Source organism: Rhodofomes roseus (assembly GCF_022264815.1).
Source record: "Rhodofomes roseus strain CIRM-BRFM 1785 chromosome Unknown C8Q71scaffold_24, whole genome shotgun sequence".
NCBI lineage: Eukaryota > Fungi > Basidiomycota > Agaricomycetes > Polyporales > Fomitopsidaceae > Rhodofomes > Rhodofomes roseus.
The window spans coordinates 89,664-105,043 of record NW_025952980.1 but is presented as its reverse complement, the minus strand read 5'-3'; the positions used below and the strand labels follow the sequence as shown (position 1 = coordinate 105,043).

The 15,380-nt window shown below is 46.7% G+C and overlaps 2 protein-coding genes across 2 annotated transcripts; one reads left to right on the top strand and one right to left on the bottom strand.

The window, feature by feature from the left end:
• Positions 1-3,543: 3,543 nt before the first annotated feature.
• On the bottom strand, positions 3,544-5,620 carry C8Q71DRAFT_726617 (uncharacterized protein; the record flags this gene model as incomplete). Its single annotated transcript, XM_047921776.1, has 7 exons — positions 3,544-3,714; positions 3,768-3,945; positions 4,475-4,510; positions 4,700-4,757; positions 4,843-4,870; positions 5,315-5,515; positions 5,594-5,620. 7 exons carry the CDS (start codon positions 5,618-5,620, stop codon positions 3,544-3,546), a joined length of 699 nt encoding a protein of 232 aa, XP_047774821.1.
• Positions 5,621-11,540: 5,920 nt separating this feature from the next.
• On the top strand, positions 11,541-12,077 carry C8Q71DRAFT_682381 (uncharacterized protein; the record flags this gene model as incomplete). Its single annotated transcript, XM_047919765.1, has 1 exon — positions 11,541-12,077. A coding segment is annotated over one exon (537 nt), but the record flags the coding sequence as incomplete, so codon positions are not given.
• Positions 12,078-15,380: the final 3,303 nt, after the last annotated feature.

The window sequence follows — 15,380 nt, the reverse complement described above, 5'->3', positions numbered from 1 at the left end:
GGATTGGTTTCTACATACAGATACATATGTAGGGTGTGTCTTTGTAATGAGAACATCCATCATAACATAGCAGAATGTATGAGGATAAATGAACATGTATCAGCAACCCATCCATATGTCCCTGCTCCCTTCTTACTCTCCTCACTACGGCAGTATTCTTTGCCCACATTAGGTTAGTGGCTATAATGTGAGTTCATACAGCCAGCATCACATATACCAAATCTTACAGCTTAACCTTCCAAGCTGTAAGTGCTACCAACTTTAGTGTGGGCGCTAGAATTAGCCAGAAGTTGTCATAGTACTACACATTTGTAATGTAGTGTTCTGTCTACTGTACAATAATAACAGCATGAGATGTACACATCCTTGTAGTCTCATCATAATAGTTGCTTATCAACCCAATGTTCCCCACAAGATGAGATACAAATGTGTATAGTGCTATCGACAAGCTTACTTACTGGCTGAACAAGAAAAGCTGCTGTACTGGCCTAACCATTGAAAATCCTTGAAGTGTCAATAGAAGATTTACTTATCAATAGACTATTCCCTACACAATGAGATATAAACCTCACTTTTTATAAGTAACCACATACAAACCCTTGTAATGTCATTAGAAGATTTACTAATGATCCTAACATTTCCTATAAGATGAGCTACAAATGTACAAATTGAATACAACATACTGTGGTGTCATCAGTAAGTTTACTTACCAGCCGGACAAGAAAAGCAGCTGTACCAGCCTAACCATTGGAAATCCTTGAAGTGTTAATAGAAGATTTACTTATCAACGAACCATTCCCTACAAAATGAGACACAAACATCACTTTTTATAAGTAACCACATACAAACCTTTGTAGTGTCATTAGAAGATTTCCTAATGAACCTACTGTTCTGCGTTCACTGATCCACAAAAGTAACAAAAATCAGGAATCTTTTTGTAATCATCATTAGAAATGGCCATATTCTTCAGGTTTAGCACAATTCGCCGCCGAGGTGCATTGAGCATTTGCCGCCGAGGTTTGCTCTACACTCGGTGCCAGACCACACTGAGTGCTCGGCACCAAGGTTTGCACTTGCCTCGGTGCCAAGGTTGCACTTGCTTCAGTGCCGAGTGTTTGGTGTAACCTCAGTGCTGAGACTTGGTGCACCCTCAGCGCCGAAGCAAGTGCAACCCTCAGTGCCAAAGCAACTGCAAACCTCGGTGATTGTGCAAAACACTCGGACCTTGTGCAGAATGCTCAGACCTGGTGTAAATATTATTTGGGGAGCTAAACACATGTGCAAGAATAGCTTTTGAAGCAATTCCAGCCTGGAAAATCTGGATCTAGTTTGTTTCCAGGCTAGAAAGCTCATTTATGATGCTTTTGAAGCATGGGCATGGTTTGTATGTACCTAATAAAATTGGGAGCATGTAAGGGAATGCTTGTCAATGTATTCCAAGCCCAAAAAACCTAGCTCCAGTGTGTTTATGGTCCAGAAACCTCAGTGCATCTTTGAATATGTGTTCTGCGATGTTTGGCACAATTATCATTCAGATTCCATATGACCGGCCGGTTCATTTCTAATGTAGGTTTGTTACGACCGGCCGGCCCATGTGTAGTGTAAGTATGTCATGCCTGGCCGGTCTGTTTTTGGTGTAGGTAGACTATGACCAGCCCGTCCTTTTGCAATGTAGGTATATGACCTCCGGCTGGTATGTTATAAATGTAGGTACATGAACTCCTGCCGGTGCATTATAAGTCAAGGTATATGAGCTCTGGGTGGTGCATTGATAATGTGAATGTATGAGCTCCGGCCAGTCCATCAATGATGTGGGTATATGAGCTCCGGCCGGTCTGTTATGAATATGGGTATATGAGTCCCGGCCGGTCTGTTATAAATGTAGGTGTCTGATCTCCGGCCGGTCCATTTACAACCATAGAATAAATTCCGGACCATTGTTCAGTAACACTTGTTGATTTTCCCTGTCATTGGCCGGTCCGTTCAAAACAAGACCGGCCAGTCTGCTAACAATGGGCACCTCAGGTACTGGCCGGTGGGTTTGCAACCTCTGGACACATTTCTCCGGCCGGCGTCGGGTTTCCATTGACAACAGGGAATTTGCAGCCCAGGTGTACTGTTAGGAACGGGTATGGTCCGCTCATGAATGCGGAATGGGTCAGTGGCATCCACAGCACTGCGCCACATGCTTCTGACTGCTTCACGAGCAATAAAAAGCTACAAAAGGAAGTGTCTGGCCTGTGATGGAATGCCAATGTCAGAATGCCGTAAGTCTTTTGTCACATTATATTAGAGCCCCCCCTCACTCACCTCGCCAGTTCTCCCAGCATCTTTCCCCCCCACAACAGAGATGTCCAACTCACAGTCCATTGCTGACCGCACGGCTACCCTCCCTCCTCGTGGAGTTTCCTGCGACCTCTTGCGCATTACAATCGTGGACGCGCAGCGTGTTGCCATGATCTCCCCGCACTTCGGCGGGTCCCTGATCTTTGCCAGCACCGCCAACATTGTACCATCCCTTATCAAAGTCGGAGGTGCCATCACCCTGAAGATCAACAATCACGTTTTTGCAGCCACATCGGCAGCATCTGTGCCATCAACAACAACAAAGTCCTTTACACCATCATCCGTGGTGCCTCACCTCCACATTTCCTGCTCTGTGAGTGCTCAATCTGCCGGCTCAACCTCTTCCAATGCCTGTGGGCGGCATTCGCACCTGCAAGTTGGCTCCACATTTTCGACTACTGCCCCGGGCACAGATATATCGACAATTCATCATTGTGGCCCCGTCGTATGCTCCCGCTGCGCCATCCGACCCCGGGAAGCCCTTACTCCTCCTCCCCCTTCTCCGTCAGCTGCCTAGGTGAACATGTAAGTTCTGTCTTCAATGTGGGATAATTGCTTATTAATCTCTCCTTAGGGTGTTCTTAGAAGTGGTTGAGGGATGATGGCGTGTCTATGTATCGTCTGTTTTGGATATAGTTGGCATCAATATCAATCCTTCTTGTTCCCTGCTACGCTTCCCTATCTGAGTGAGAACATTGAGCAAAACAAACAAACAATCTGAGCATAGTGAAAAAGGATAACACATCTCAGCTGTAAGTACAATCAGGAAGCAACTCATTGGGTCGATCATCTGCTCATTCATGTGTAGCATATGCAAACGCAGCATTTGTGTTAGAGATTTTTGTTTCCCCTATATCTGTGCAATAATTTTGCATGTGTGGCGGCCTTTGCAAAATCTCCAAACTCCACATATAGGACAGTGGCATATGCATCATTTGAGATAGCATATGAGGTGAGCCTATTGTTTGAATTGTTGGCCGAGTTTTCAGCATTCTCGTATTGTCATCTCATTTGTTACCTTTGATTACTCATACAGGGCCGTCCAATATTGTTCATCTCATATTAACAATAGTCACGTGTCTCAGATTCTAAATCTGGGTGAACAATTATTGTTTGGCTGAAATGATACCTGATATGGAAGGTTTGGGGCCGAACATTGTATGACCCAAAATCCTGCCTCATTGGTCACAATTTGACTCAGCATTTGAGCCGGATTTGAGCCCATCTCAAATTCATGGACGTCTCCGGTGTTAGGCATATCTGCCACTTGTGAGGCAGGTAATTGCAGTCGTTAGGGAGCCCGCCCACCCAGTGGCTCTCTTCCTCCGTGTTCACCTGGCTAACGCCGGGCCCACCCAACCTTCCAGCCTACCTCACAGTTACGGGCTCATATCACACTGACCTGTTCACGGCCCACACACGTAGACAAGGGCGGAGCACCAAGTAAGTGCTTGCCCTGGTCCAAGCTGCCAATTGACATTCACGGTTCCAGAGGTCCCCTTGGTGGCCGACCTCGGCCCGAGCTTGGCAACATCTGAGTTACAATACACGTGAGCACGACCGTCCCAATCACCATACAGTAGTTTTGGAAAGTCTTGTCTGTGCGCGTTTCACACGTGAGAAATTCAAAGAATTCAGAAAAATGTCAAAAAAGACCAGAAATGCAGGAAAGTCCTGTTGACGGCGGCGACGCTACCTACACTGCTTCAGACCATCATGGTCTATGTCCATCATGATCCAGGTATGACACAGAGCGCTCCAGCTCCAGGATCAAGGCTACTCGACGGATGAGGTGGCGGAGGTCATGGGCGTCAATGCAAAAAGCATTACAATCCCTGAGGTACAAAGGAATTGTTCTTATGACTGGAGGGCATGAAACACCTTACAGTGGTGCCCGATATGGAAGGAGTCCACATGACTTTTTGAGGCCCAGATAAGCAAAGATAAGTAACTGATACTAATGTCCTATTAGCAGGACCTAAAATTTGAAACTCCCAGACAACGCAACTTGCACCAACAGATACAAATAAATGCTGTGGCTGGCTGCTCTGTCCTGGGGTGAGGGCCCATGAAACACCTTCCAGTGGTGCCCAATATGGCAACTGGTGGCTTTCATCATGTGACTTACAGGCTGGCTGGCTGCTGTGGCCTGCCAGCGCTCACACTGTATACAGTCAATTAGTAAGTAATCATAGTAGACATAGTATGCCCATCTGATAGCCATCCGTTCAAAGAGTATACAGTAATATTCCTAAGCACTTACAGTGGCTGGTTGGGCTGGAAAGTGCAAAACAAAAAATCCACATGTGCATCTGCATAGGTCAAAGCACCTCTGTCTGCTCCAGATACTCACTGAATCATCAGGACAGTGACCTCATGCAGTTGAATGACTTTGTATGTGTCAGTTGCTTCTGTGATACAGCAAAGATGAGCAATATTGGGCAATTTGAACACTAGTGAGCATATTATTGCTGATGTGTCATGTCTATCACTGACCTGTGTCATTGATGATGACCAGCTGTACCTGTTTAGCTTCTTATTATATTATCAGGATTTTGCACATTTTTACAAGCTCATAACAAGCCCATTTGCCCTGTATCAGCTATGGTTTCCTTATTGGGCAGGTTGCCTACTACTTATGGCAATACACAGAACAGCACACTTATAGACCTCATCTGGGCCCCTCTGACTAAACACTGCATGTATGATACATGCTTAGCATCTGTGGGAGTATGTGTGCTACACAGACAGTGACTAGAGCCTAATGTATTGCTTCTGTAAGCACTGGGCTGATGATTCAGCAACCAATGTAGATGTATTGAAGGTGTAACATGAAATAGAGTCTTCCTTCTCAATTGGAGCCTTTCAATTCATTGTCTATGCTTTTGATAATATTCACTGATTTCTCCGCATTTGTTTAGATCTGTACAAGCTAGTTTAAGAGAAGTAAAAGGCTTGCATCGCTTACTAAGCGCCCATTGAGCGCCCGTGTGCCGTTCGGAGTTGCATCCACCTGGAATTTCCAAGCGGATGCAACTCCGTGCGGCAGGGGAGAGATGCCGATTGGCTGATAAGCCCATTTCCTTGCCCTGTTACAGCCGTTTTCAAAACTATGCGGAATTGCGAGAAAAACGAAAACGCGCCTCGGGCGCTGGCTAGCGCCCCGAGCCTTTGATTAGATTAGATAGCAGCCGAATCGAGAAATGTCACTTCAGTCAGCAGGCTGACAAAGTCGCGGCTGCTGCACTTTCACCGGTAGCCAATAGCTCAACATGTACGTTGCGTGAGTGTCTGCCACTATGGTAATTTAGGGGCACATAGATACGTTTTTATATCAATGGGCATATGTTCCGTAGCGATACGAGTGTCAGTGGCCTCTACACCGAAAGTCAACATTATGCTCCCGGATGACTTTGATCAAGCTAGCGAGAGGTGTTCAGCATAATTGTATAGTCATAGAAGCTCCAGAAACACCCAACAAACTTGTTTACACCGTATTACAATTTACTAGACCTGCAGTACATCGCTTGCAGAGACACGAGACATAACGTGATTACTTCCTGATATAGACTACTGTATTATCGGGCCGGGATCTCGGCCAGACACTGTGGTCAGCCACCCATTACTCAACAACAACATCGTCACTTTGGCTGAAAAGTGTGGCATTATCCTCGTCTCGGTAGTGGCTCTCGACTGGCGTAAATTGTGCGAGAAATGGATGCAAATTTCTCTCAAGCCTCAAGTGACCGAGTACCCTAATGCGCGGGACACGGCATATCTAATCTAATCAAAGGCTCGGGGCGCTAGCCAGCGCCCGAGGCGCGTTTTCGTTTTTCTCGCGATTCCGCATAGTTCTGAAAACGGCTGTAAGGCAGGCCTGCCGATGTTTGGGCTGAGTTTGAAATTCAGCTGCAAGACCATTAGTAGCATGGTTACTGTGCTACTATAGGCCAATAAAATCCGTAAAATCTTCAAAGTATTATGCCTTATAGCCCTCATACTATAGAGTCTATTGCTAGTCTTACCTTCTCATGCAGTTCAGTACACAGGGCACAATTTACAAAATAAGAAACCACACAAATGCCTCAGTGACATGCTTGTGGTCCTTTGTGCCTGGTAAATGATCTTGAAGAATGCAATTGTATGCCTATAAGCACCTGAGACCTGCTATTTGGAGCATCTTTGTGTCCTGTAGTGTACATTACAATCTACTTGCTGCTGTTTCTGATATAAGCCCCACCCTTGTAGATGCAGAGGCACATGTGAGTTTTTTTCTTTTGCATTTTGTGGCTTCACTAGCCATTGTATATGCATAGCATTCACACAATATATCCTCTGAATGAAGGGCTTTCAGGAGGGTATAGTATGCTTGTATCATTTGTTACTGATGTGTACTTTGAAGGCTTGTAATGATTCAGGCTACATTGTGCAATAAGTGCTCAATAAGCGCCCATGCCATGCGAGATTCACTCGTTGACAGGTCAAAACTTTGACCTGTCAACAAGTCATCTTGCAGTGTAGTCTCCCAGACTCTGTTGCAAACTAAACTGCTGCAAAAAGTAATTGTCCTTAATAGGATTCACCATTCTCAGCCCAGCCACAAGTTGAAATGAATCCAAAAGACCTCGAAATATTCATGCTAATAGTCCTCATACTATAGACTCTATAATGGGTATCAGCTTGCTGTAGTGTCCATTACTCATGTCACAATATGCAAAACAGAAAATGCACAAGTTGTCATGGTTTTCTTTACTTTGTGCACAGGATTCAAATAAATAACACAGCATATCCACATTTTTAGACCCACTGGATAGGGAAGTTGTATCATTGCTAGACTGCTGAATAAAAATGCAAAACTGGGAGATTGGATCCAGGGCAACTTTCATCAGACATACAGTTCATAAGGTTCCTTAGATAATATCTATGCAGGATAGCAATGACACTCCCTTAGCATACTGCTACTTTTGGTCAAAACTGCCCTTTTGAGTGTTACTGCTCTTCCATGGCCATGATAAAATCAAAAATACCCCAAAAATCCACAATGGTATGTGTCATATCATAGATCTGATCTTGGGTATCACTTTACCATGTAGCTCCAGGGACTTCCAACTAAATTTGGTTTCTCTCCCACTTATCTGATTCATATAACCAAATAAAATACTCACAGACATTCCATCAAAGTATCTGGCTATCATATCGGGCAGAAGGATTTCCCTGTGAGTTGGTGGTTTGCTATTTGATCTGAGCTCAATAATCATTACAAAATTGGGGCATGCTTGACAATTGTTGTGGTGTTGCTTCACAACAGTGACAGCTTCTTTGCAAGTCATATGACTGTGTTTGCTGCCCAATCCAATATTCAAGCTGACTACTGCAATGCTGCTCATGTAATGTCTTGTAAATTATTGGTTGAAATGACTGACAATGGCTATATAGTGCTGTACCCATATTGACAAGTTGAAATTTGTCAACAACTTCATGCTGCCCACATTTTTGTTGTGGCAACACCTCTATGTAGCATCCAATGAAAACCATTGAGTGATCACTGACTTCACTACAGGGATTGCAGCAGCTATTTGTGTTGTACCAGGCAAAATGAAGCATACTTACATGTTGGATCAATACTATATAGGTACTACCACCAGAATACATCTCCACATTCCTATTCTGTCCAACCTATGCCTATATCACCGCATAAAGGGTCACTCAGCATTGTGTACTTTATGCCAATGTGCATGCCATCACTCAAAATCAAAAAGAAATTAATGGGTAGAGATTCAATGAGAACACTGGCTCAATAGGGGAAGTCATAAATACATGTTCCTGAGGCAGATGGCCTTGGAGCTCATGGAAGGAAACCACAATGTTTTATCATTAGCAAGCGGCTGTAACCCGCCTCCCTGCAGTTACTACGATACTTCACTACGGACACTTACCTTACACAAATGTCACGGTTCCGCACATACCTGTCACCATTCCTTCACGTTACATAAGTGATTCCCTTCATGTTTGGATTCACACTGTCATTGTCCTTTAGTCTCTACTATTGCGCAATGAAGGTATGTACTTCAGTACACCGCAATATGCTTGTACTTATGAATCTCTACTATTGCGCAACGGAGACACTCAGTTCCTGTTCTTGTTCTGAGTGATTACCCGGTGTTAGGGATAGAGGCTTGATAGCCTCAGAGCGCACAGAAACTCATTAGAAGTGTTTACTTACCGAGTGGCTGCATCAGTGAAGGTTTGTTATGTGCTTATCTTACTCTCCTTATCTTGCCTTTATTCCACTGAATGGACATCAATGTAGCACTTTCATTGTTTTATTACCGAGGTATCAATTACTGATGTTTTGATGATTTAGAAGCGTGGGATGCTCGATAAATGATGGTTATTGCCGATCAATTACCGAGTCATAATGGTTTTGTATCAGCATAGAAAGGGATGGCTGTGCAACAATTACCGAGCCATTCCCGAAGCCATGTTGAATGGCTGTGCTATCCTTAGGCTGTACACCAAAAATGCGGACTCTCGCATGCCTCAGTAATGCCTCAGGAATCACAGTCCTGAAACAGCGGCTGTACTGTGGCTGTACTAGGATGACTCGGTAACATAGCTTGCCTCATTGGAAACAATGAAGTGTAAGGCTATGATCCTATTGTTCTCCTAGAATGGCCTCTGAAGCAGTGTAAATGAGTCAAGGACATGTACTATACACTTCTACAACACTCCTTGATTTGCTATATACTTCCATGTAGCTCCATTGGCTGTGTCCTTAGTAATGGCATAAAAGGCCATTCCTGAGCATGGTCAAGGACATCTATCTTCAATTCACCATCTACTCTTCACCAAAACACACCCTGTGTGCCACTCAAAGTCTTACTTTGTCCCGAGTGCTAAGTTAGCCATACTAGCCACTCAACCAGTCTTGCGGAGTTCTTACCAACACGCTCTAAGACCTGCAACAGTGAAACCTTACTTAGTACAGTCCTCGCGCTACTAGTAAGGTTTAAGCAATTCATTGACTGACTTCACAAAGTTGTATTCAGTAAGAGAAGGTGCTTAGTCATCATCTACTTCTGTAAACTTGTTACCAACATCAATTGATCTCTGTATCAACTAGTTCCATACTAGCACATCTCAGTGGCATTACTATAATTAAAGTGGTTAGCCTAACCAGCAACTCACTTGACACTAGAGCAAGCCTTATAGCCATTAGCTGGCTGAGGATTAATTTCCTTAGTGGGCCCCTCTTGAAGCATGGCCTCGCGCTGCTACATTAGGGTTTTGTAAGTTGCCATTGTCACTGTGCAGTCAAAGCTAGCTGTTCAGACTTCCATTCAACTTCTGTTGTGTGACTTCAAAACCAAAAAGCCCATTCCTTTGGAATCAACCTCTGGATACTAATCCTCTGTATTCAGACTTCATCCTCTATTCTAAAAAGCTCTAAACCTCGGCAATAATCCCCATTCATTGCCAACTCAAATCCATTCTTAGCTTACTCTTCCCAGTTGAAGAGCAGTACTGCATACTTGTATAGCAGCACTGACTAAAGTCCCACCCTCTTTTGTATTCGTTGTGGATCTGGTATCCTCCTTACAGCTCAACCTTGTGCTGTCTTGGTAATTGCATTGCCGAAGATTACCAAAGATTTTACCATTTGTTACCACTTTGTATAGGCAATACAAATCTCTATTATCGAGTTTACTGTTCCTATTGACTCGGCAATAAACTCGGTAACTAGCTGTCTATACACAAAAACAGAACCATAACACCCGGTGTGCAGACAGCGGGCTTAGAGTGGCTATATCTGTTGAATGTTTTTGATGTGTATTCTGTCTGTTTATCTTTCCTGTCAAAAATTCAAAGGTCATCATTGTATGCTTTCATTATACTATTACCAAGATATTTGGACACTGACATTTCAATGCTTTGAAGCACTTAACAATGCATATACTATCTGGACTATTAGTGTGACTGTTTCCCAATTTCTGTTGTGTTCTTGCTCATTCCAGTTGTGATAAGATCCTTCAGTACTGATATAATTGCTGTTGTATGCTTGGTTAGTGATGATAATACTAATCAATTACTAAGTTATAATGGTAGACTCTATTCTGGTAACCATGTCAAGCATTATCAGGGTTTTCACAACATCTTACCACTTTGAATAGCTCAAAGAGATCTATTTCACTGAGAATTGACAGGGTGATTAACTCTGTGATCAGATGTCTAAAATTGAAGCAGAGATATGACAGATGGGAACTCAAACAGGGCAGAGAATGTAAGAAAATATGTTCATGTACATCATCACTCACACTTGGCAGTTCTCTTATGACATCTGTTTGAACATCAATGGTTGATCATAACATACATATATGAAAGCCATCAATTTTCTGATTGTACTGTAGCAATCAGTGACTGATAAACACATCATAAGGCAACCTCCCTGTGCTCTAGATATGTCAGGCACACACCTGAATAATGAAACCATATGCCTGAGCCCAAGGGGCATTCATATGCAACTTAACTGTTCTGACACCACGTTGGCATGCCTATGCACCCTCTAAAATGTGATTTTACATGTGACACCATCATAACTGTTCATCACACCAATCAGCAATAGCATCTGCTGAAATGGAGTGACTACTTGCAATGAATGCTGCTAGATATATGATTGACTCACTTGTGCATTCATTACAATCATGTAATTCATTTTGGATAATACTTGTCAGCTACAGGCACAAAATATAAAATGGACTGAGGACCAAAATTGTGCAATAATCAAAACAGAGGTTAGAGAACATATAAGTGGTGAGGAGTGAGAAATGATTACCAAAGCAATGTTCTAGCCATAGGCAAGGCATTTGAACTCACAATTCTGTGGACCCATGTAGATTAAATGACGGATGATGGGCTCAATAGTTGTTGGTACGTAGATGGTACCATGTCTGTAGGGAAGCCTGGATATGTAAGTTCAATCATTGTGAAGGTCATGAAGAAGAATAGTGGGGTTATCAAGGCATGCACAAGTCAAAATCCAGAGTGAGAGATATGTTAGATTATGTCTGGAGCTGAGGAGGTAGTGTTACAGATGTGACAGTACTAGACATGTTGCCTGCTTCAAGTTGCTCTGAGATTTCAAACTGAAGGGATCATATTGCTAGACATGGCCCACTCCCCAGCAAGTACATCGCTGGAGCAACAACTACGACACATTTGGAAGTGTTCTACGACCCAGCAGATGCACTGGTTGCCCCCGAGTCATCACTGCCAACCTAGAGCAACCTATCCTCAAATTCTACTGCATTTGGCGAAGCATATACGTCAACGAGATGAAGGACTACCTCATGGTCATCCATGACACGTGTGTGTTGTCCGGTGCTCTCCTGGCGGCACTCGCTCGCATGAGCCTTTCCCAGAAGGTGTTGCTGAAGCCGGCAGCTGAAAGGGATGAGGTTCTACATAGGAACTGGCGGGTGGAGACAGCAGCAAACCTCACCGCAGCTCAACTCGTTTTTGGAGATGAGGTGGGCATTGACACTTGCAACCTCCAGCAGGACTACAGCTGCTTGCACGTTGGTCATTGTGCAGTACAGCAATATCGTCAAGCTCGTGGACAGCGGTGGAGCATGATCTCCGTGATTGGGACTGAGGGCTGCATTGCTGCAAGGCCGCTGGCAAGTATGGTGAACGCACTCGAGTTTTTTGACTTCATTGTCTCCGACGTGGTGCGTAGCAACTATTCAGCTCTCAGTCTGATTGTTACGCGAAGCGTGACACCTAGAGCACTAGCTCTCAACCTAACCCTAAACGTAGGGACCTTAGGTTCTAATCGTCCTTGGATGGGGAGGATGGTCGAAGACGCTGCTAAGTCCGTCTAGCAGGTCGAGCGGGGAGTTTCTGATATCCAAGGAGCTGGTGAAGCTTCAATAGATAACCAGGTCGAACTAAGGTTCGACCGCTACTGTACACAGGTCTTATATACAAGAGGAGTTCAGGGCAGGTCCTGGACGAGTCACTACTACCTAGCCAATAGGAGCGCAGGGAGGTGAGTCATGACAAGTCAGGGACCGAGTCATAATTGATGAGTCATATATGAGTAAGCAAGGAGTCACAATGAGTCATACCGAGTCAAAGAGCACGTGAACTGCCCGGGTTGGACCGGAGCGAACAGCGAAGGAGTCCAAAGACTGGAAGCGTAGCGTCATGGGGTTGGGCCCATGCTAAGGTAGTACAACGGTCAAGCGCAAAAGAAGGAAAACAAACGTTAACGTAACATAAGCCCCTTCCTAGAGTCGACGTCCTCGTCGACTTCTCTAAGCTTGATCAGGCGGGGGCAAGAATGTCGTACTCCCATCACGATGCCTGCGGAGTCGAGCAACCGCGATCCCCGAGTCGGTAGAGATGAGGTCCAATACCGTGGACTCCGGCGAAGGTTGGAAGGATGACGTGGGCGAGGTGGTTAGTTGGCGGAGAGGAATGCGGTCCATTCCCTCGACAGGTTCGTAGACGGGGAGCGGGAGTGGATCGGCATCGTGGGGAGGCTCATTCTCGTCAACCTCCGAGGGGTTCGGGGTCTCAAGGTTCGACCGAGTAGAGACGGGAGAGGTGGGTACCGTCCCCAGGACCGGATGCGGATGCGGGGTATTGGGGTGCCGACTCTCGTCATTCTCCCGGCGTTCACTAGGTGGAGGGCGGGCCCCATAGAGCTGAGTCTGATCGATGTAGGGTTCCTCCTCGTAGTGGAGCTCGGTGAGGGCGTTACGAGCTTCGAGGCGATTCGTGTAGACACGGACGAGGGCGGTGGATATGTGCGAGGTCATGTCATGGGCCCTTGCTGGGTCGGCAAAGGCACCATTGATATGGCTGTGGAGGACAACGTACCACTGATGCGCGTTCTCGAGGGTGATTCGTTTTGCTCGGAGGTACGGGGGAAGGAAGTCCGTTGGTTGGGATGCGATGAGGGATCGGTTTCCGGCATAGAGTCTGTCCGCACACATCGTCCACATGGCTGCCACCGGTTGAATGAATACTCCTCCTCTCAGGAGGTCGGTCAGAGAGCGGAGGTCCGGCGGGAAGGTGGGGGCCTCGGCTTCATTGGCAGAGCAGAGGGACTCGACGTGTCCCGGCTGACGACGATTGCAGCGGGGGCAGCGGTAGTGGGGGCAGTCAACGGTGTGATGGTAGGAGATGTTGGTTCCATAACAAACGGTGCAGGGGGAGTAGTTGGTTACGATTCGGGCGAAGTCTCGGGCATTGATGTCGGTGAAGGTGGGGGAGACCATGAAGTCGCGTGTGTACTGGATGTTGTTGACAGGGACAAGCGATCTGGCGACGGACTTCATCGCAGGGTGGTCCTCGAGATCCTTGAACCTGCGCATCAACCTCCGCACCAATGCATTCCTCCTCTCAGCGTAGAGGTGGACGGTGTCCTCCATGAGGTCCTGCTGGACCCAGACGTCTGCTGCGGCATTGTAGAGGTTGGCAAGGGAGTCCAGTGCATCGAGAGCGACACTGGGGTCATTGGAGAGTGAACCGTTACGCTCGAGTGCGGCGACAAAGGCGTTTGGCGCGAAGAGCACCTGTGAGGCGAGGGGCCAGTTGAGGTGGCCTCCCAGGAGTGGGCGGCAGTGAAGGAGGGAGTCGAAGAGGGAGGCTGGTGCTGCAGGGGTTGTCTGGTCAAAGAGGCCGGCCTCAGTGGAGGCCGAGATGTAGGATTGCACCGGCCTTTGTGGCCTTCGGTCCTGACTAGGAAGTGGCATCGGTGGCACTTGTGGTAACGGGGGTCGAGTGGGAGACGTTGCTTGCGGTTCAGGCCAAGATAGGGGAGCTGGGTGATGACCCACGCGTCGTAGTAAGCCTTGAGAGAAAGGTCGTCATAGGCAGCGGTGGAGGGCATAGAGCTCAACTCAGCAGTTGCAAGTGTTGTCGTCTTGGGGTCCAAGTCTCACCACTCCGAGACGACTCTTCTCTTTATACTCGTAGAGGAGTCGGAGATGGTGCGCGCGCTTGTACTCATCAAGGGTCTCTTCCCCTGTGCCCAGGAAGATGTCTTCGGGTTCCCACAAGTTCTCACTGGGAGGGTACCCTTTCCACTTCACGAGGTAGCGGTGTCGGCTTGCCGTTCCCTTGTGACCAAGGATAGCTTCAAATTCCCAGGAGTTTTCTCTGTCTACTTCATCCGGGGGAGGTTCTGTATAGGTCGGGCCGTGTTCCTCGGTCTCATTGTACGGGGATAGGAGACCGGCGTGGAATACAGGGTGGATTCGCCATTGCGGAGGCAGTTTGAGGCGATACGTCGCTCTTCCCATGACCTCGGTGATCTTGAAAGGACATTCCTTCTTAGGAGCTAGTTTCCTCGTGGCGTAAGGGAGGCGGAGGTGCCGCATGTTGAGCCATACCTGCTGATCTTTCTTGAAGGCAGGCGTGCGGTCCTTGATTCTCTTCTTGATGACTCGTTGCGCAGCTTCTAGTGCGAAAGCGGCTTCTTCTCGGGCTTTCTGCAGCCGCTTGAGTCATTCTTCCGTGGTTGGGGAGTCAGCAACTTCGGTGATGTGGGGGATTCCTCGGGGTTCATATCCCATCATTGCGTAGAATGGCGACATCTTGATGGCGGAATGAGGTCGGGAGTTGTGCGCAAACTCGGCGTCAGGGAGCATCTCGTCCCATGTTTCAGGATTGTTCGCGCAGAAGATTCGGAGGAATATCTCGAGTTCCTGGTTGGCTCGTTCCGTCTGGCCGTCAGTCTGGGGGTGGTACGCCGTGGACAGTGCGCGTTCAATTCCGGTCAGGCGGCAGAGTTCTCCCATGACCTTGGATGCGAACTGAGGGCCGCGATCGGAGATGAACTTGCGTGCGAGTCCGAAGCGTCGGTACACGTGGTCGTGGTTCATCTTGGCGGTTGTTTTGGCATCCACCTGGTCCGTGCATGGGATGAAAATTACCCCCTTCGTAGAGTCGTGGTCCACCACGACATAAATAGCATTATGTCCGCGGGGAGTCTCGGGGAGTGCGGTGATGAAGTCCATTGTTTG